The sequence below is a fragment of the Schistocerca gregaria genome, chromosome 9, assembly GCF_023897955.1.
Source record: "Schistocerca gregaria isolate iqSchGreg1 chromosome 9, iqSchGreg1.2, whole genome shotgun sequence".
NCBI lineage: Eukaryota > Metazoa > Arthropoda > Insecta > Orthoptera > Acrididae > Schistocerca > Schistocerca gregaria.
In genome coordinates, this window is record NC_064928.1 from 201,046,904 (window position 1) to 201,067,853 (window position 20,950).

A 20,950-nucleotide genomic window follows, 5' to 3' on the forward strand; every position below is an offset into this window, starting at 1 on the left:
GCGCCCCGCTAAGCACAACAGCGCAGGCGCAGCACTCGTCCGTCTCCACACTACGAGATGGCACTGCCATAGAGATGGACCAAATTCTGCTTCTGCTGATCCGCGTATTAATATGTAATGCAGCTAATGACATTGCTGCTAACGTAGAACCTTTTCTCCTCGCGGATCACACTCACGCAGTGATACATGAACGTGCAAGGTATTATAACAAGTGTACAGACCTCCGATTAATCAGTCTGCACCACAGTCTGCATTTGTGTGCACCAGTCTACAGTCAAGTTTCAGTCTGCGCCTAATAAGATTACCATATTCTTGTACATAGCCATGAAGATAAATGTATAGCCACTTTTGTCAAGTATCAGAGATATATGTGAGAATAAGATTAACGTACCAATACCAAAGGAACTTCAGGTTGTCAATTGTAAATAGCATCTAGAACCAAATTAAGCATTTTTATGCTTGTTGTTATTTTAATAAATGTGTGTGAAAATTAATAAAGTTCTGTTTCAAGTTGGTCACCGTCAGTCTGCTACTCTAAGCTTGCCAGTGGCATTTCTATCGTCTGACCTAACAGCAGAAGATAAACACGCCACAATAAGACCACGAGACATTTTGTTGACACTCACCTACTTCGTTAGAGCGACAAGTCAAATAATCTGATGGTGTGTGTACTGAAGGTCTTACAGTACGCATACCACAGTTAGGTTTAAGTAGTTCTAAGTTCTAGGGGACTGATAACCTCAGCAGTTAAGTCTCATAGCGCTCAGAACCTTTTTGAAATTTTACGAAAAAATAACTCATTTCTTAAAAAAAGGTTTATTAAAAAATGAAAAATTTTAGCATTGCTACTATGACTGATTTATATTGCGGTTGTTTACGCTGTTATTAGAAAAAAATTAAAAACGTGTTATAATTGAGACGAAACAAATACCGAAAACTAGCGGTTATTCGGAACTAAAACACCGATATCGGCTTTAACTGGTCGATTTTTCCCATCCCTAGACGTAGGTTGCAGCTGCTACTCTGAGATGAAAAGATCTGTACTGGAGAGGAATTCGTGGTGAGCCGCATTAAACCACTGAGAAGACTGATGACTTTAAAAAAAGTTGTTTTTGCCCTGAAACCCCATTTACTTTAGTACATAGTAGGCAAAACTGATATAGACTCAAATTCAAAACCTTGGGAACCTGAAGAGATCTTACAGATTGTAAGGCTTGTATGTTGGCTGCAGATGCGTAGAAGGGACTTTAGTTTCTTTCTCTAATTTGGTGTGTCTTGTTTGTGGAGAGAGGCAGAAAGGCGCATCCACATTTTCTCCCTCCGGTATCTAGAAATCGTCTGTGTTAATACGTAAAGGAACGGGCCATATTTCATATATTTGGTACATTATATCAAAATAAGAATGCGTACTTTTCGTTGGAGGTGTTGTGCTTTTGTATCGGAGTACTCCGTGAAAGCGCGCATTTGTGCAGCTGTGAAATAATTGTACACATTCTTTGATTTCCTTGTCACTTAATATCGCTGACATACGGCAGTTGATATAACCTCACTGCTAAGCGGCAGGGCAGTTCCCCAGAAAATAAGCGGAAAATGTGGCGTGGTTTTCCGTTTCCTTTCGCATCCAGTGTCAAACGAGTATTTTAAATATGCTTCGGAATATGTGATTACAATACGGCGCCAGCACTTGCAAGTGAAACGTCGTCTTTATGTCGATGATGAAGCGAAAAACGTATTTGCTTACCCAGGTAAGATCATGAGCTTACATGATTGGTTGAAGTATCATTTTGTTGAATATTACGTATCTTTATTGTGGATTGTGATGATTCCCAATTTATTCTTGGTGGTTATTATACTTCAGTTAGTATCTGGCAGCACTTTTCTTCTTCTCGCCTACATTTATATACATGCTCTGTAATAACTTTGAAGTGCATGGCAAGGGGTATCTACCATTTTGAGCACTATGCCTGTAATGCAACGTCTTCAGTGTTGGAAAGAATACCACCCGCATAATGTTTGTAGGTACAACATCCTCCCACTAGAGAGAAATGCCACACCAATACCATAATGAGCGGGTAGGCCTCATTAAGATGCTATACCCTTAATAGGAACGGTGTGCTATTTTTTTTTCAGGGTTACTGACGACATAATATTATTGGTATGGCAGGCAAAGCTTTAAAATTGTACCTCCTTTGGGTTTCATTCCGCATGGTGAAGGGGAAGAATAACCGTTTAAATACTTCTACGCGCTCTGTAATTAATCTCATTTTATGTTCACGCTCCCTACGAGTCAGCAGTAGGGGGTAATTTTGATAATTTCCAAATAAGGGAATTTGATAATTTCCACGAACGCTTGCAAGCTATATACATCGAACGCGTGACTGTCTCTGAGTAAGATACCTATTTTGTTTACAGCGATTGGAGCAACACACTAACATAACAATCGCGACACTCCATCTCGTTTTTCTTACCTCCAGCGATAGCAGCGCCCCAAGCGGCCAGTAAGAGAAATTTTTGGGCACTTACCGAGTTTAGGGGGACAAAATTTTCGAAAATGTCTTTTCTCACTTCTTGATCAGTTACACTAGGTTGATCTTAAAGATGGTATTTATTTTCATCCCCGATAAAAACTTTTTAATATAGCGAGAGAAAAAATTTTTAATGAAAATTTTTTTTTCTCATTATTTGACCGGACGACCAATATGTTATTTGTAAACATCATCGAAGCTAAATCGTAGCACATCAAAGCACTGGGATAACATCGCCTTATTCAGTTTACACTAAAGTCAAATAACAGTGTAGCTAGGTGTTAATTCGGTGTTTGTTCTGTGCGTTTGTTCCACTAACTCGTAATGACTAGAATTTTCCCTGATTTGACCGAATTTCGTATGGTAAATTTGTTCAACGTTTGCCGTGATAGTGATTAAGCTATGGAATGGGCTTTCGGTCATGGTTTGCTGAAACGTGAGAGATTCTGTGAAGATGGACAATGCCTTGGCGGTGCGAATAAAATGTTCTTAGAACGCAAGCAATCTGCCCCAGAGTCGTCTTTGGCGCTGCTCTGTAAGACGCATTTGCAGGAAGAAGATTTCAATTCGCAAAGATCCTTTTTTTTTTACGGGTAGTCATGTCTATCGAATGCATTATCATAATGGCTTACTTCTGGAGCTCCGAACTCGATAAACAGGAATTTTCGATGCGTGAACTACAACTCTCGGCTAGTGCGGCTGCTGATTTCAAACAGTTCTGCAGAGACATTTGCCACCAGTATTTCGTGCAAGAGCCAATTGTTTTAGGCGGTCAAGGGCATACAGTTGAGATCTACGAAAGCTGTTTTGTCCGTCGAGAATACAATCGAGGTCACAAGGTTATGGAACAGTGGGTTTTCGGCGGATACGACACTAAGACCAGAGAAAGCTTCCTCGTTCCTGTAGATGCTGCAACTTTGCTGCCGATTCTACAATAATATGCGCGGCCTTGGACCACTATGTTTCCGATTTGGGGGGAGCTTATAACTCAGTCCAGAATCTATGTTATCAGCATTTGACTGTTCATCATTCCATGCATTTCGTTGATCCAATTACTCACGCAACTACTAATCATGTTGAAAGCGTATGGCAGAAAGCAAAACAGAAAAACAAGTGCATGTTTGGTACTCACCGCAGTATTCTGTCCAACTATTTGGCCGAGTTACTATGGCGGCAACGTTTTGGATCAAACTCATTTCACAATTTAATTGATCACATCAGGCACGTTTATCCGAATGCTGCGATTTAGCTTGCTGCAAATTAACTTGAATGATCTTTACGCATTGTTATATTTCGATTACATGAGGATATGTTCTGTTTCAATCACATTGTTATGTTGTTGTATTGTTACATTTTGGTTAAATACAAAATCCTGTTTTACTGTTTCAAAACTGAGTATTTTTACCGATTATCGTCAATTTGACTATGCTGATCACGAATATGATATATTTTTCAAAGATTTCATGGGTGTCCCCCTAAACTCGATAAGTGCCCATTTCTGAATACAATATCGGATGAGTGCGAATGCTAACGTTTATATTGATTTGTAACGTAGTTTTTACTATAGGAAGCTTATGTAGTTTCATGAAAACCGACAATAATTAAGAAACTACACCACATATGTGATTATTTAGTTTCCTAAGGACCCGAGGAAATACGAAGCTGTGCATTGCGGGACTGTTTATTTACGATTCTCTTCTGACGACCAGATGTTTATTGAGTAATGTCATTTCTTTTCAATAATAACAAAATTGCTAGTACACACCGGAAGAAATGACTCCAATGAAGTGGAGTGTTGTTCCTACAGTTTCAGCCAAATCAGTGAATGTGGAACGAAGGAAACCAGTGTGGAATGTAGTACGTACATTATTTAACGTACCAAATAGGCCATCACAACTGTAGCAAAGTGGAAAACCGCACAGATGTGATAATAAATCGTGTCAAGCGATAAAACTGTTTCCCAACACAGAAGAAACCACTTCAACAATTGTTGCTAAATCTGGCCACAAAAGGCAAAAATTTTCAACACTTTCGCTTTTGAAGTAAAAGTAATTACTGATACAGAAAAATGGTTCAAATGGCTCTGAGCACTATGGGAGTTAACTCCTGAGGTCATCAGTCCCCTGGAACTTAGAACTAATTAAACCTAACTAACCTAAGGACATCACATTTATACCTAACTAACCTAAGGACATCACACACATCCATGCCCGAGGCAGGATTCGAACCTGCGACCGTAGCGGTCGCGACTTATACAACAAGGGAGAATCATAGAACATAAAAAAAATTAAGTGTCGGGGTAAGTGCCTGTGATAACAGTAGAAATATATGCTTTTCATGCATGGAATTTGTTTATAACCTCTTACTTTCAGCGGAATAAACTGCTTTCTTCAGACGATGAGTTGCAGCTTGTGATTCAGCGTTTTTCAGGAATTCTTATCTCTTGGTAGCTTACTAATGCAAGGCACGCACAAATACAATAATTCCGTTAATTAGGTAGAAGATAATTATAAACAATCATCCTTACGACGCTTGTAAGTGCTTTCTCACCGCTTGGAGCGCTATTGCCGCTTCGTCTGTGAAACGGTAACATCTTTCGCACCAGAGTGTCGTGACTATTATTTGTTAAGTTTGTCGGAACTACATATTACGACAAAAGATGAACGATTTGGATTTCTGCTGTAGCGTTGGCAACGACAAAGACAACACATGAAAATTTTCCAATTACGACATTAAATATAATTTCACTTACCTTACTCGTCATCCGCGTGATGTATATGCTGCCGATGGACGTAATTTTTGCCCACAGCCGTGGTACTCTCCAGTAGTATCTCTAAAGAAAACTGACGAAGTCTCACAGCGAAGTTTTACACTACTTAGGCGCAAATTGTGGAAGGAAGAGTATTAAAACATATGCAGTTACCTCGTTCTCAGAGTCGGCCGCCTCTTTTGATTGATGATTTCACAGATTTCTATAATCGCTCGACGGTCTATGTGCGTACAGACGGATCATCACAAGACATCAATTCGGCAGAATGGTTTACAAACTCCCTCTTCCTTCAAAGTGTTCTACAGTTGCACAAGTCACACCAATATTAGAGAAAGATAGCAAGTGTAATCCACTAAATTACAGGCCCATATCATTAACGTCGATAAGTGTCTAGATTTTGGAATATAAATTGTTTTCGAACATTATAAATTGCATCGAAAAGAACAGTATATTGACGCGCAGTAAACACGGATTTAGAAAACATCGTCCTTGTGAAACAACTAGCTGCTTACTGACATGCTATTGCAAGGGGTTTCAAATTGATTCTGTATTTCTGGATTTCCGGAAGGTTTTTGACACTGTGCCACACAAGCAGCTCATGGAATATCGTCTCAGTTATCTATATCTACATTTACATCTACATTTACACTCCGCAAGCCACCCAACGGTGTGTGGCGGAGGGCACTTTACGTGCCACTGTCATTACCTCCCTTTTCTGTCACAGTCGCGCCTCTCTTGCAGAGTCTGCCACTTGAGTTTGCTAAACATCTCCGTAACGCTGTCACGCTTACCAAATAACCCAGTGACGAAACGCGCCGCTCTTCTTTGGATCTTCTCTATCTCCTCCGTCAACCCGATCTGGTGCGGATCACACACTGATGAGCAATACTCAAGTATAGGTCGAACGAGTGTTTTCTAAGCCACCTCCTTTGTTGATGGACTACATTTTCTAAGGACTCTCCCAATGGATCTCAACCTGGCACCCGCCTTACCAACAATTAATTTTGTATGATCATTCCACTTCAAATCGTTCCGCACGTATACTCCCAGATATTTTACAGAAGTAACTGCTACCAGTGTTTGTTCCGCTATCATATAATCATACAATAAAGGATCCTTCTTTCTCTGTGTTCGCAATACATTACATTTGTCTATGTTAAGAATCAATTGCCACTCCCTGCACCAAGTGCCTAACCGCTGCAGATCTTCCTGCATTTCGCTGCAATTTTCTAATGCTGCAACTTCTCTGTATACTACAGTATCACCCGCGAAAAGTCGCATGGAACTTCCGACACTATCTACTACGTCATTTATATATACTGTGAAAAGCAGTGGTCCCATAACATTCCCCTGTCTGTAACGTCTCTCCATTGATAACAACATGCTGTGTTCTGTTTGCTAAAAACTCTTCAATCCAGCCACACAGCTGGTCTGATATTCCGTAGGCTTTTTTTATCAGGCGACAGTGCGGAAGTGTATCGAACGCCTTTCGGAAGTCAACTTGATTCGGGATGTTTTGTCAGAGAGGTCAGGGTTCGTAGTAACGGGCAGAATGTCATCAAGTAAAACAGAAGTGATTTCTGGCGTTACCCAAGCTAATGTTACAGGCCCTCTGCTGTTCCTTATTTATATAAACTATTAAGGGGACAATATGAGCAGCCATCTTAAGATGAGGCTGTCGTTCATCGTCTATAATCCGTTCATCAGAAGAGTAAACCTGCTGTAAGCATTACACTATGTATTCTTCCGCGTTTGCTGGAACCACGCTGGATTTCCGATTCACATGGGACTGCAGCCAAGCTGTCTCGAGTACTGTCAAGTACGGTAATAAGAGTACGTTTTGTTGTTTGCGTTAAGCGCACATCGACTTATCGATAATACGGGATAACAGCTTTACCGGCGCATTTAACTTGGACAGCATTGTCCGGCCAGCTGGTACAGCTAGGTTGCAGTGACGTGACCAGCTACAGTTCACAAAGAGACAAGCAGAGGAGCAATACAGACAGCATCGAATGTAATTTAATTTTTAAGGAGAATGAAATAATACACTGCTAATCTCCAACAATACGCTCCTTAGACGACTAGACGAAAACCGCAACACGTTATAGTTTTTAGCTAACGTACTGTTATAATTTAACAAGAATGATGAAAGTTCCTGACATAATCACAGGCAAATTTTTCTGCGTAAGTTGTGTGTAACGTAAGAAAGTATTCAAGGATTTCATCGTATAGTTAAACATTGAAGCCGCTTAAGGTATTACAGTCAGTCGTCTGGTAATCTCTTAGCTCCTTCCACACCCGAATCCGAGAAATACATTTCATTTCTGGATCACCTACGTTGATGACGAGCCTATCAACAACAGAATCCACGAAGCCAACCAGGAGCAGCATTTTCTCTTCTTTTATGCCGAGTTGTTCTATATCCCACCAGCTTTCGGCAGTGACGTGTGGAATAGCTGCGTGTGTTGGTTCCAGTATGTCTAGCAGCTTAACAGTCTTGTTACTTCTCGGGCCGAATCCCTCAGCTTGGCTCCAGATCAGTTGTTTGGCACATATTGTACTGGTACAGTAGCAAATGTAAAAATGCAGCATTTGTAAGATGTGCTCGATGGTGTGAAGATGATTGTTTTTCCATGTTTCTACGATACTTATCTACCTCTGTGGTATAAAACGATGGACATAGTCCAAATAAAGTGGATTCGGTTTTTCATTTTTGCCTTACAAAATTAAACTTAAGTTTTCTTAATTTAAAGAACTTGTATATGAAATAGAAACAGGAATTCCGCGTCCAATATGTAATTACACTACTGGCTATTAAAACTGGTTCACCACGAAGATGACGTGCTACAGACGCGAAGTTTAACCGACGGGAAGAAGATGCTGTGATATGCGAATAATTAGCTTTTCATAGCATTCACACAAGGTTGGCGCCGGTGGAGACACCTACAACGTGCTGACTTGAGGAAAGTTTCCATCCGATTTTTCATACACAAACAGCAGTTGACCGGCGTTGCCTGGTGAAACGTTGTTGTGATGCCTCGTGTAAGGAGGAGAAATGCGTACATCACGTTTCCGACTTTGATAAAGGTCGGATTGTAGCCTATCGCGATTGCGGTTTATCGTATCGAGACATTGCTGCTCACGTTGGTCGCGATCCAATGACTGTTAGCAGAATACGGAATCGGTGGGTTCAGAAGGGTAATACCGAACGCCGTGCTGGATCCCAACGGCCTCGTATCACTAACAGTCGAGATGAGAGGCATCTTATCCGCATGGCTATAACGGATCGTGCAGACACGCCTTGATCCCTGAGTCAACAGATGGGGACGTTTGCAAGACGACAACCATCTGCACGAACTGTTCGACGACGTTTGCAGCAGCACGGACTATCAGCTCGGAGACCACGGCTGCGGTTACCCTTGACGCTGCATCACACACAGAAGCGCCTGCGATGGTGTACTCAACGACGAACCTGGATGCACAAATGGCAAAACGTCGTTTTTCGGATGAATCCAGGTTCTGTTTAGAGCATCATGATGGTCGCATCCGTATTTGGCGACATCGCGGTGAAAGCACATTGGAAGCGTGTATTCGTCATCGCCATACTGGCGTATCACCCGGCGTGATGGTATGGGGTGCTACTGGTTACACGTCACGGTCACCTCTTGTTCGCATTGACGGATTGACGGCAGTTCGAACAGTAGACGTTACATTTCAGATGTGTTTTGACCCGTGGCTCTACCCTTAATTCGATCGCTGCGAAACCCTACATTTCAGCAGGATAATGCAGGACCGCATGTTGCACGTCCTGTACGGGCCTTTCTGGATACAGAAAATGTTCGACTGCTGCCCTGTCCAGCATATTCTCCAGATCTCTCACCAACTGAAGATGTCTGGTCAATTGTGGCCGAGCAACTGGCTCGTCACAATACGCCAGTCACTATTCTTGATGAACCGTGGTATCGTGTTGAAGCTGCATGGGCAGCTGTACCTGTACTCGTTATCCATGCTCTTTTTGACTCAATGCCCAGGCGTGTCAAGGGCGTTATTACGGCCAGAGGTGGTTACTTCTGGGCACTGATTTCTCAGGATCTGTGCACCCAAATTGCGTGTAAATGTAATCACACGTCAGTTCTAGTATAATATATTAGTCTAATGAATACCCGCTTATCATCTACATTTCTTCTTTGAGTAACAATTTTAATGGCCAGTAGTGTAGAAACTAGAAGTAGTGCATTATTCATAAAAATTGGTTATCTTATAATTACGAGATGGAGGTATTTCAAATCGAACGAGAAAAAAATTATACTGGGGAGATGTGAACCAACGCACGAATAACTACATTTTATTTCATTTATGCTACCGACTGCGCTGCACGTTCAGTGTGGGTATGTTCATTGACTGCATTATATACAACTGGTAGAACTTCAAAGCCGATTATCTCCGTAAATTCATGAAAAGTATTAAGAACAGCCCATTTCTCGGCACGCGCCTATTACACTACGGAACAGAAAGCAACGTCAGTCATTTCCATACTGCGCATTTGCAGCGCGACAATCAGAGCACAACCCTACAGAGGCAGTGGCTGTACGCGATTTTTGAAATAAAAACTACGTAGCTAAAGCATGGTTAAGAAAGACATTAGTGGCTGTTAATACATCTGAATATGTTAAAGTTTCATCTTACGTAACTTAGTAATAATATGTCTAATACATAAGTAGGACCTACTTCCAAGAGCGTATCACCACAATTGTACGTATGCTACGGCTTCTGACCAATCATCGTGTTCGCGTTTGTTTACATCAAGTTTATTATGACGAACAGATTTTAGTGAAGTAATCAGAAGATCAAAACAAATTGAAAACGGTTTGGAAAAGATTTATGTATGGTGTGAAAATTGGCAATCGACCCTAATTAATGAAAAGTGTTTTGTCATCCGCATGAATTATAAAAGGAATCCGTTAAATTTCGGTTTGACGATAGAACACTTACAAACAGATCAACTAAAGAGACTGCCTACACCACGCTTGTCCGTCCTCTTTTAGGATACTGCTGCGCAGTGTGTAATCCTTACCAGATAGGATTAATAGAGAACATCGAGAAAGTTCAGACAAGGGCAGCACCTTTTGTATTGTAGCGAAATAGGGAAGAGAGTGTCACGGACGTGGTACCGGATTTGAGACGACCATCATTAAAACAGAGTCGTTTTTCGTTGCGGTGGAATATTCTCACGAAATTTCAATCATCAACTTTTCTCCTCAGAATGCTTAATTATGTTACTAACGCATACCTACATAGGGAGGAACGATCATCATAGTAATTTAAGGGAAATCATAGCTTGCACGGAAAGATACAGGTGTTCGCTTTCCCCGCGCGCTGTTTGATGAACCCTCTGTGAGGCACTTTAGTGTGATTTGCAGAGTATCCATGTAGATATGTAAGATGACAATTGAACCGTAAATTTACTTACAAAATCTTTTCTTAAAGAATTTACTTTATTTACTAGCGATTGATCAAGAACATTAACACATTTAATCACACGAGGTGAGCGTGTAAGTAATTGATAGAGAATGAAATTACTTTTAACAAATGTGAATTTTATTCCCAAAATCTTTTTCAAAAACAGATTTAAAATTATGAGCAGAAAAGCGCCCTCGAAATATCAAGTTACAATTTTATTTAGAGGCAGATAGGACAATATTAACAGTATGAGCCTTCGGGTTGAGTAGCTTGCCTGCTCCCTTTCAACACGGTCGTAGTCAAGACCGCTCACAATCTCTGAAAGAGTACACTGGTGCAAATCTGCAACACACCAGATTACTTTAAACTAAAAAAAAAATTTAACAACTCACACAAACAAGTAAACTATGCACCCCATAAGAGGGATGGAAATGGTACAACACTCAAATTATTTGCCACCGGAAGTGCATCTTTTCTCTTACGGTGGAAGCGTGGCAACCTTATAACCTAAAATGACTATTTAAGTGAAACCCATAAAACGTACAATGTGCTCTACATTACACATATACCACCTCGTAAGACGATAGGCAAGATAAAAACATATTTCAAGAATTCGGTCTTTAAGCAATAAATTCGTGAACACCGAATCCGACAAACATTACAGAGGCAGCTATTAACGCAGGGCAGATTGACAAAGGGGGGGGGGGGGGGGGGGGCGTTACTAAACGACCCGAATCGCAGATTGCTCTAAACCTCCTCAGTTCCACAAGAGAAAAACAGACCACCCAGTTCACAAGTAACCAGCTTCCCGCGGGTGGGCTGACGGAGAAGTATGGTGGGATGACCACAAAACAAAGCGCCTGGTGACCTCACCAAGAAAACTAGTAGAATTTAACAAGTAAATGAAACAACATATCTCCAATCACTTCTAATAAACTGCGGTTTCTGGCGCAGCACCCCCAACACTCTCCTGAACCGTTCGCTGCCAGCCGCTTCAACGGACGCAGGAAGGCGCACCGATCTCCCGTCTCACGGCGTCGCAGCTCGCACCGGCCAGACCGATGTCGTGGATTGACTCCTGTTGCTCTCGTGTCGACCGCGAAGTCACTACCCCTCGCTATACGCCGCGATCCCACTGGACTCACGTGGTGATCTCACATGCACCGTGACTCAAGGCGGACAAGTCATCTCGTGTCTCAGTGCGCGACCGACCGACCAACCGACCGATCCAACCGCCAATGACCGTTGCCCGAGCAGCTCGACGGCCTAACGCGCAGACTCAGATCCAAGAACTCAGCCCCGACCGGGCGACCACTAGCTGAGTTCTGTTACTGGAGGAGTCGCAAGACTCTCATTTTCTGGCTTGATCCAAACGACAGACAGACACTAACTGCCGCACAAATGCAAACGAGAGACAGACCTAGCCTCACTCCGACTGAGAACCTGCCGAGCTCATAGCGTCCCTTAAATGCACGTGAACAGGCAACCTTTCGCCTTTCCCACCAGAGGGAGACACCAAAGCTGCGATTGCCACAGCGGCGCCACCTGCAGAAACGGAGGGCGACTGCTTCACACAACGCGCTGCGGCGCGCTCTTCAAAACAGCAGTTTTTTACCACGGCTCAATTATTGAACTAAATGAAGAAAAACGTAAATTAGTTACAAACATGGCGCGCACACACTTTATTCAACATGGAAATGTCACTACAGATATTCGGATTTAGGCTATGACATGTTCGATATGCCCGTCGCTGAACCCCATCATGCGCCGCGGCCAACCGTGCAGTTTGAACGTTCTAACGCAAACTGTTCAGAAGTTACGACGATTTTATTTCATATAGTTCAATAATTGTCACCATGTAGATGTTGATGACGGTCCACAACGGCGACGGTGACGGTGTATCGGGACGGATGGCAATCTTAGGTACTCATCATAGGCAAACGGCCCGATACAGCGTCATCTGTCACATTGCACAGAAAATGTTAACCTTCGCTGAATACCGTTACTCGGTACCGGTACCAATGTGGCCAAACAAGCGCTGTATAATTTGAGAGATAAGAGGCGGGAGAATACGCCGGGACTTACCCAAGTCCACTGCTAGTAACGCCACGTCGCCACAATGCGTCTGTGCACAGCACACAACTATTGCACCATAATTTAAATTAAAAATTAAAGTTGCTTTTCCAGACTTTGTCAACATATGCCTCAGTGTATTAACGTTTAAACTGCCAAATCTCAGATTGATCAGATTAATATTTTTCCCTAAATATATCGTTTTAAGAAAAAAATAAGTGGCGCTAAATAATAAAGCTAGGAACGCAAAACTTGGCCATAATGTGCAAAATTAACTGGTAAAAGTCTCAACGTGATTAAAACATTACTTTGGTCAGAAACCACGTTTTCAAGAAAAATTGAAGGTGCTAAATATTAGACTTAGAAATATGAAAATTTGTATGACGCTTCAGTTCAACATAAAAATGGTAACTACGTGACTCCATTAAGCTACCTCTAATAGTTTTCGAGTAATTTGCTGAAAACTAAATTTGGAACAAAAACTTCCTTATTTGTAGTAGATTAAATACCTGTTACATTAATCCTAGAAAGTTTTGATTACAGCACGTGATGAAATCTATTAATTAATAGAGCTATAACACGTTTCAAGGCCTGGATGTAAATAATAACAAATAAAAGGTCTCTTAAAGTTGTAGTTCAGAGGTCATGTTCTACTGTCAGTTCCGTTCTAAAAATTTTAGACGCCTAAGTTTAAACGCAGGCGGACTAAAGCTTTTTCTGTGATTATAGCTAATTTAATTACATTCAAGAAGGAGGGACCGGTTGGTAGGACATGTTCTGAGGCATCAAGGGATCATAAATTTAGCGTTGGAGGGCAGCGTGGAGGGTAAAAATCGTAGAGGGAGACTAAGAGATGAATACACTAAGCAGATTCAGAAGGACGTAGGTTGCAGTAGGTACTGGGAGATGAAGCAACTTGCACAGGACAGAGTAGCATGGAGAGCTGCATCAAACCAGTCTCAGGACTGAATACCACAACAACAACAACAACAACAACAACAACATTCATACAAAAATAACAAAGAATCTAAACTGATTCATGACAATGCTATAAAATATTGTGTTTCCGAGAAAGCGACCGTTTAGAGGCTACTACATTGGGCATAGAGCGGATAACAGCAGATGTTCCCTTGGCCGCCCGCTGCGGCCTTATATAAATACGACCCAAGAGACAACACTTCACTTCGTACCCAGCTAATTTACGATTTGCCGGCCGGTGTGGCCTGCTACGGTCGCAGGTACGAATCCTGCCTCGGACATGGATGAGTGTGATGCCCTTAGGTACATTAGGTTTAAGTAGTAGGCCTCGGGGACTGATGATCTCAGATGTTAAGTCCCATAGTGCTTAGAGCCATTTGAAAGCTTTTTTGAACAGATACAATTGGTGTTCTTGCTGCTCTCGAAGAATGAAATTACAATTAAATCCAGACCATTAGCTACTTACAGACGTTGATAAATATCATCGGGGGCAGTTGAAAATGTGTGCATCGACCGGGACTCGAAACCAGGATCTTCTGCTTACATGGCAGACGCTCTGTCCGGATTCTTTTTTTTTTGTAACACCATTTTTAATGTGTATTAATTTATTTTCCCTGTTATGGCTCCTTGGCTTACAAACAAAAAAATTTTAACAACTTAATTAAAATTATGCAAACTTAGTAGCGACTCACTTTGTTATTGTGCGCCAACCAAATATTACCTCTTCATTATGGCAAAGTGTGAAGTAATAAATTTTGAAACTAAACTTTGTATTTAGGATTCTTCTTAAGATTATGGTGCTCTTCCATTTTATACTATACGTAATCGTCTATACTCGGATGTTTAGTCGTAATTGCAAAATATGCGAACTGGCCGATAATCCAAGTGCAGCTACTGTTCTTTGTCCGAGGAAAGAAATGCCAGTCTGGTTGAAGTACTTCTTGAACTGTTATAGCAGATTCTGTAGTTCTAGTAATTGTTGCACTTTTTTTCTTTTTTCTTTTCTAGTCCACTTCCACACGTGGTGTTGGTCTCGGCAGATGACGATGTGTGCCAAGGTGTCTACAGTATGGCAATGATCACAGTATGGGGCTTTGCTTCAATTTGATATTGTGCAGTTTTTCACCTGTGGGGACCTTCTCGTTTACAATGTCATACCATGTGGACACTACTTTGGAGTGGGGGATGGGATTGTTCATATTTTTCCAGACGTTACTCCAGTCGACTACTGGAAATTTCGTTTCCATGGGGTTTTGGCTATAGCGTCTCGTGAGGTGTTAGTAGGTGCTTCTGGTGTTAAGCTGCTGTGGATTATCTTGAATATAGCTCATTTTCACATAGTAAGTCCAGGCATGGTAGAGTTGAGCGCTGATGCGACCAACATCGACTGGAGCCCGTTTCCTCGTTGGGGCTAACCTGTTGAATAACATTTTTGTAATTGTCTGATGGGATGTCAGCAGTATTTTCCGGATATGGTCCATATACACTACTGGCCATCAAAATTACTACACCAAGAATAAATGCAGATGAAAACCGGTTATTCATTGGACAGATATATTATACTAGAACTGACATATGATCACATTTTCACGCAATTTGGGTGCATAGATCCTGAGAAATCAGTAACCAGAACAACCACCTCTGGCCGTAAGAACGCCCTAGACACGCCTGGGCATAGTCAAACAGAGCTTCGATGGAGTGTACAGGTATAGCTGCCCATGCAGCTTCAACACCATACCACAATTCATCAAGAGTAGTGACTGGCGTATTGTGACGAGCCAGTTTCTCGGCCACCATTCACCAGACGTTTTCGATTGGTGAGAGATCTGGAGAATGTGCTGGACAAAGAAACAGTCGAACATTTTCTGTATCCAGAAAGGCCCGTACAGCACCTGCAACATGCGGACGTCCATTATCCTGCTGAAATGTAGGGTTTGGCAGGGATCTAATGAAGGTTAGAGGCACGTGTCGTAACACATCTCAAATGTAACGTCCACTGTTCAAAGTGCCGTCAATGCGAACAAGAGGTGACCGAGACGCGTAAGCAATGGCACCTTATACCATCACATCGGGTGATAGGCCAGTATGGCGATGACGAATAGACGCTTCCAATGTGCTTTCACCGCGATGTCGCCAAATACGGATGCGACCATCATGATGCTCTAAACAGAACCTGGATTCATCCGAAAAAAATGACATTTTGCCATTCGTGCACCCAGGTTCGTCGCGGAGTACACCATCACAGGCGCTCCTGTCTGTGATGAAGCGTCAAGGGTAACCGCAGCCATGGTCTCCGAGCTGGTAGTCCATTCTACTGCAAACGTCGTCGAATTGTTCGTGCAGATGGTTGTTGTCTTGCAAACGTCCCCATCTGTTGACTCAAGGATCGAGACGTGGCTGTACGATCCGTTACAGCCATGCGGATAAGATGCCTGTAATCTACACTCCTAGTGATACGAGGCCGTTGGGATTCAGCACAGCGTTCCTTATTAGCCTCCTGAACCCACCGATTCCATATTCTGCTAACAGTCATTGGATCTCGAACAACGCGAGCAGCAATGTCGCGATACGATAAACCGCAATCGCGATAGGCTACAATCCGACCTTTATCAAAGTCGGAAACGTGATGGTACGCATTTCTCCTCCTTACATGTGAGGCATCACAACGACGTTTCACCAGGCAACGCCAGTCAACTGCTGTTTGTGTATGAGAAACCGAGTCGAAACTTTCCTCATGTGAGCACGTTGTAGGTGTCGGCACCGGTGCCAATCTTGTGCGAATGCTCGGGAAAGCTAATCATTAGCATATTACAGCATCTTCTTCCTGTCGGTTAAATTTCGCGTCTGTAGCACGCCATCTTTGTGGTGTAGCAATTTTAATGGCCAGTAGTGTAACATAGACGAGATTAAAACCTAATCGTTGAGAGAGTTAAAATCCACACCAAAGATGAAGTTCCAAAAGTGTTTCGGGGATTGGTAAAAGCTCTGGTGTTAGTATTTATTATCTGATGGGAATCATTTCTATGAGGTTAACATTGATGCAGACAAATAAATAAAATACTTTCCAAAGACAAAATAAAAATTGCTTTGAATTTTTTAAATGTATATCCTACTATAATAATTGAGTTACTAGTATACAAAAGTTACTGATCTCTTTTGCTTAACCCACAGATACTGCTCCACCGTGCACTCGTGCATGCAGTGAAGAGGAAGCTGAGGATCCAGTATCTTCTGCGTCAGGCGATTGCTATGGTAACGTACTGAGTGTCCTGTTTTTGGATTACACGTCACCAATATCATTAGTAACGTAGAGGTTAAATCATTTTACTGCAGTAGTCTACTACAGGATAACTGCAGAAAGTGGTACCACACAACGTGGCACTACACAAAACTGACGCTAATAGCATAGGCACATAGGGAACACACACGAGACAGATCTGTAAGTCAACGGTATTGCTTTTAAGTTGACAAAACCGTCCAGAAACACACGTGTTACAAGACGCCACTGTTTGCTGCGCATGTACCCCGACAACAATATGGGATATGATGACCATGCACAACTACACAGGCCGCACAACGGGTTAGCATACTCTGGATCAGGTGGTCGAGCAGCTGCTGGGGTATAGCCTCCCATTCTTGCACCAGTGTCTGTCGGAGCTCCTGAAGTATCGTACGGGTTTGAAGACGTGCAGCGATACGTCGACCTAGAGCATTCCAAACGTGCTTGATGAGGCTTTGTTCTGGAGAACAAGCAGGCAACTCCATTCGCCTGGTATCTTCTGTTTCACGGTACTCCTCCACGATGGCAGGTCGGTGGGGGCGTGCGCTATCATCCGTCAGGAGGAAGGTGGGAGACACTGCACCCCTGAATAGGCGGACATACTGGTGCAAAATGACGTCCCGATACACCTGACCTGTTACAGTTCCTTTGTCAAAGGCATGCAGGACATAATCCCACTGCACACCATCAAACCACGACTTCCATACAGGCCCCTGTCAAGGACATTATGGGATTGTTATCTGGTTTCTGATTCACGCCAAATGAAAATCCGGCGAGAATCACTGTTCAGACTATACCTGGACTCGTCCGTGAACGTAACCTGGCACCACTGTTCTAATGACCATGTACTGTGTTCTATACATCAGTCTTTACTGGCTCGCCTGTGACCAGAGGTCAGTGGAATGCATGCTGCAAGTCTCCGGGCGAATAAACCATGTCTGTTCAGGTGTCTGGAGACAACTGTTCTAGTGGCTGCGGTAAGGTCGAGAGCAAGGCTACCTGCAGTACTCCGTGGCTGTCTGCGGGCACTGATGGTGATACATCGGTCTTCTTGTGGTGTTGAACACTGTGGACGTCCCGTATGGTAGCGCCTGGACACGTTTCCTGTCTGCTGGAATCGTTGCCATAATCTTGAGATCACACTTTGTGGCACACGGAAGGCCCATGCTATGAGCTGCTGTGTTTGAGCAGCCTCCAATCGCCCTAGTATTCTACCCATCGTAACTTCATCAATAAGTGTTCTTTGAGCCATTTTCACACACAGACACCATTATGACGTCTGAAAACGTCTGCACACCTACTCGCTGCACCGTACTCTGACATGCACAAACACACCTCTGCGTATGTGGACTGCTGCCAGCGCCACTGTGTGACGACCGCAGGTCAAATGCACCGCATGGTCATACCCCTAGGTGATTTGAACCCGCAAACCGCCCGTCAGAGCGTTGTTTCACCATGTATCAGCATTATCCTTAATTTATGAGCATGAGCGGAACTTGTAAGTTAAAATGTTCCTTCACCTTTACTACGAATATTTGTACACACCGTTCAGCCACGCTATTATGCGTGTCTATGACCGGCCGCAGATTTCTTTTTTTTTTTTTCCCAAGAGCGACCAAAATGCCAGTTTCCATACAACTGATTGGAAGAGTTTGAAACCGTGGCGACCCCCAAAAACTAAATCTGACAAAAAACTTACTGTATCTGAGAAGATAGTCACATTTATAAGATCGATTACAAAAATACCAAAAGGGTAAGCATATTTCAGTAGTGTATGCAAAGTGCCTTTTTCTGTCATAAATATACGGGGTGACCCCAAAATCCGCCAACATTTGAAAATTCATTACTTCACGGAATAAGGCAGGTAGAGAGGTAAAAATTGGTGCACATGCTTGGGTTGACATGGGGTTTTACTGAAACCAAAGCAACTTGTACGAAATAACCAATAGATGGCGCTTCATATGATAACAAAAGCAATAATCGGCATGATAACTGATATTTAACAGAGACGATGTTGTTTATAGCAAATGCACAACGTGTCGGCCGTCATACATCAACAATACCTATAGTCGAGGGACAATGTTGTGAACAGCACTGTACAGCGTACCAGTAGCTACGTCGCGAAACTGCAGTCGGAGTGTCGTTTAGCATCCCTAATGAGGTTGGACGATCGCGGTAGACTTGGGACTTAAGGTGACTCCGCGGTAGACTTGGAACTTAAGGTGACTCCACAACCAACACACACACACACACACACACACACACACACACACACACACACACACGGATGTTGGGTGTTTGTGTTGTCCTCATCATCTCACCATCATTCGGGAAGTGCCGAGACTGGAAGCAGAAAGATTTGGAACTTCTACGGGCGCTGATGACCACGATGTTGAGTTCCCCACAAACCATCATGATCATCGTGACGGACATGGCGGCTCAGCGTGCGATCCTCACAAAACGATGTGTACAAGAGTTCTTTAATGCATGTAGCTATATGAAATGGAGCGCCATGCTGCATAAAAGTCATACTTACGAGCAGATGTATATCAGCCAGGCTAGGGATGATGCGGTTTTGTAACATAGTGTCGTACCTCCCACCCGCCACTCTGACATTTTATACACGAACCTCATGCGGTGTCACTGATGTGTTGCTGTCCAGAGCCAGTATTTGCACTCTGTCTTGGTTTCAACAAAACCCTATATGTCATTTCAGACCGCTGCATTATTTCGTGAAGTAGTGCCCAGATGTGAAAATTACCGAACTATCAGTTTAATAAGTTACAGCTGCAAAATACTAACGCGAATTCTTTGCAGACGAGTGGAAAAACTGATAGAAGCCGAGCTTGGGGAAGATCAGTTTGGATTCCTTTGAAATGTTGGAACACGTGAGGCAATACTGACCCTACGACTTATCTTAGAAGCTAGATTAAGGAAAGGCAAACCTACGTTTCTAGCATTTGTAGACATAGAGAAAGCTTTTGACAATGTTGACTATAATACTCTCTTTCAAATTCTGAAGGTGACAGGGGTAAAATACAAGGAGCGAGAGGCTATTTACAATTTGTACAGAAACCAGATGGCAGTCATAAGAGTCGAGGGGCATGTAACGGAAGCAGTGGTGGGGAAGGGAGTGAGACAGGGTTGTAGCCTCTCCCAGATGTTATTCAATCTGTATATTGAGCAAGCAGTAAAGGAAACAAAAGAAAAATTCGGTATAGGTATTAAAATCCATGGAGAAGAAATAAAAACTTGGAGGTACGCCAATGACATTGTAATTCTGTCAGACAGCAAAGGACTTGGTAGAGCAGTTGAACGGAATGGCCAGTGTCCTGAAAACAGGATATGAGATGAACATCAACAAAAGCAAAACGAGGATAATGGAATGTAGTTGGATTAAGTTGGGTGATGCTGAGGGAATTAGATTAGGAAATGAGACACTTAAAGAAGTAAAGGATTTTTGCTATTTGGGGAGCAAAATAACTGATGATGGTAGAAGTAGAGAGGATATAAAATGTTGACTGGCAATGGCAAGGAAAGCGTTTCTGAACAAGAAAAATTTGTTAACATCGAGTATAGATTTAAGCGTCAGGAAGTCGTTTCTGAAAGTATTTGTATGGAGTGTAGCCATGTATGAAAATGAAATGTGGACGACAAATAGCTTAGACAAGAAGAGAATATAAACTTTCGTAATGTGGTTCTACAGAAGAATACTGAAGATTAGATGGGTAAATCACGTAAGTAATGAGAAGGTACTGTATAGAAATGGGGAGAAGTTTGTGGCACAACTTGACAAGAAGAAGGGACCGGTTGGTAGGACATGTTCTGAGGCATCAAGGGATCACAAATTTAGCATTAGAGGGC

At 42.6% G+C, this 20,950-nt stretch overlaps 1 protein-coding gene across 1 annotated transcript in view; it reads left to right on the forward strand.

The window, feature by feature from the left end:
* Positions 1-1,493: 1,493 nt before the first annotated feature.
* The window catches only part of LOC126292054 (smad nuclear-interacting protein 1), a 73,338-nt gene continuing 53,881 nt past the window's right edge, over positions 1,494-20,950 (forward strand). The window contains exons 1-2 of the mRNA XM_049985857.1: positions 1,494-1,745; positions 16,978-17,058. Of these exons, the coding sequence (XP_049841814.1) occupies positions 1,707-1,745; positions 16,978-17,058 (120 nt within the window). The 5' untranslated portion in view covers positions 1,494-1,706. The remainder of the gene's footprint in view (positions 1,746-16,977; positions 17,059-20,950) is intronic.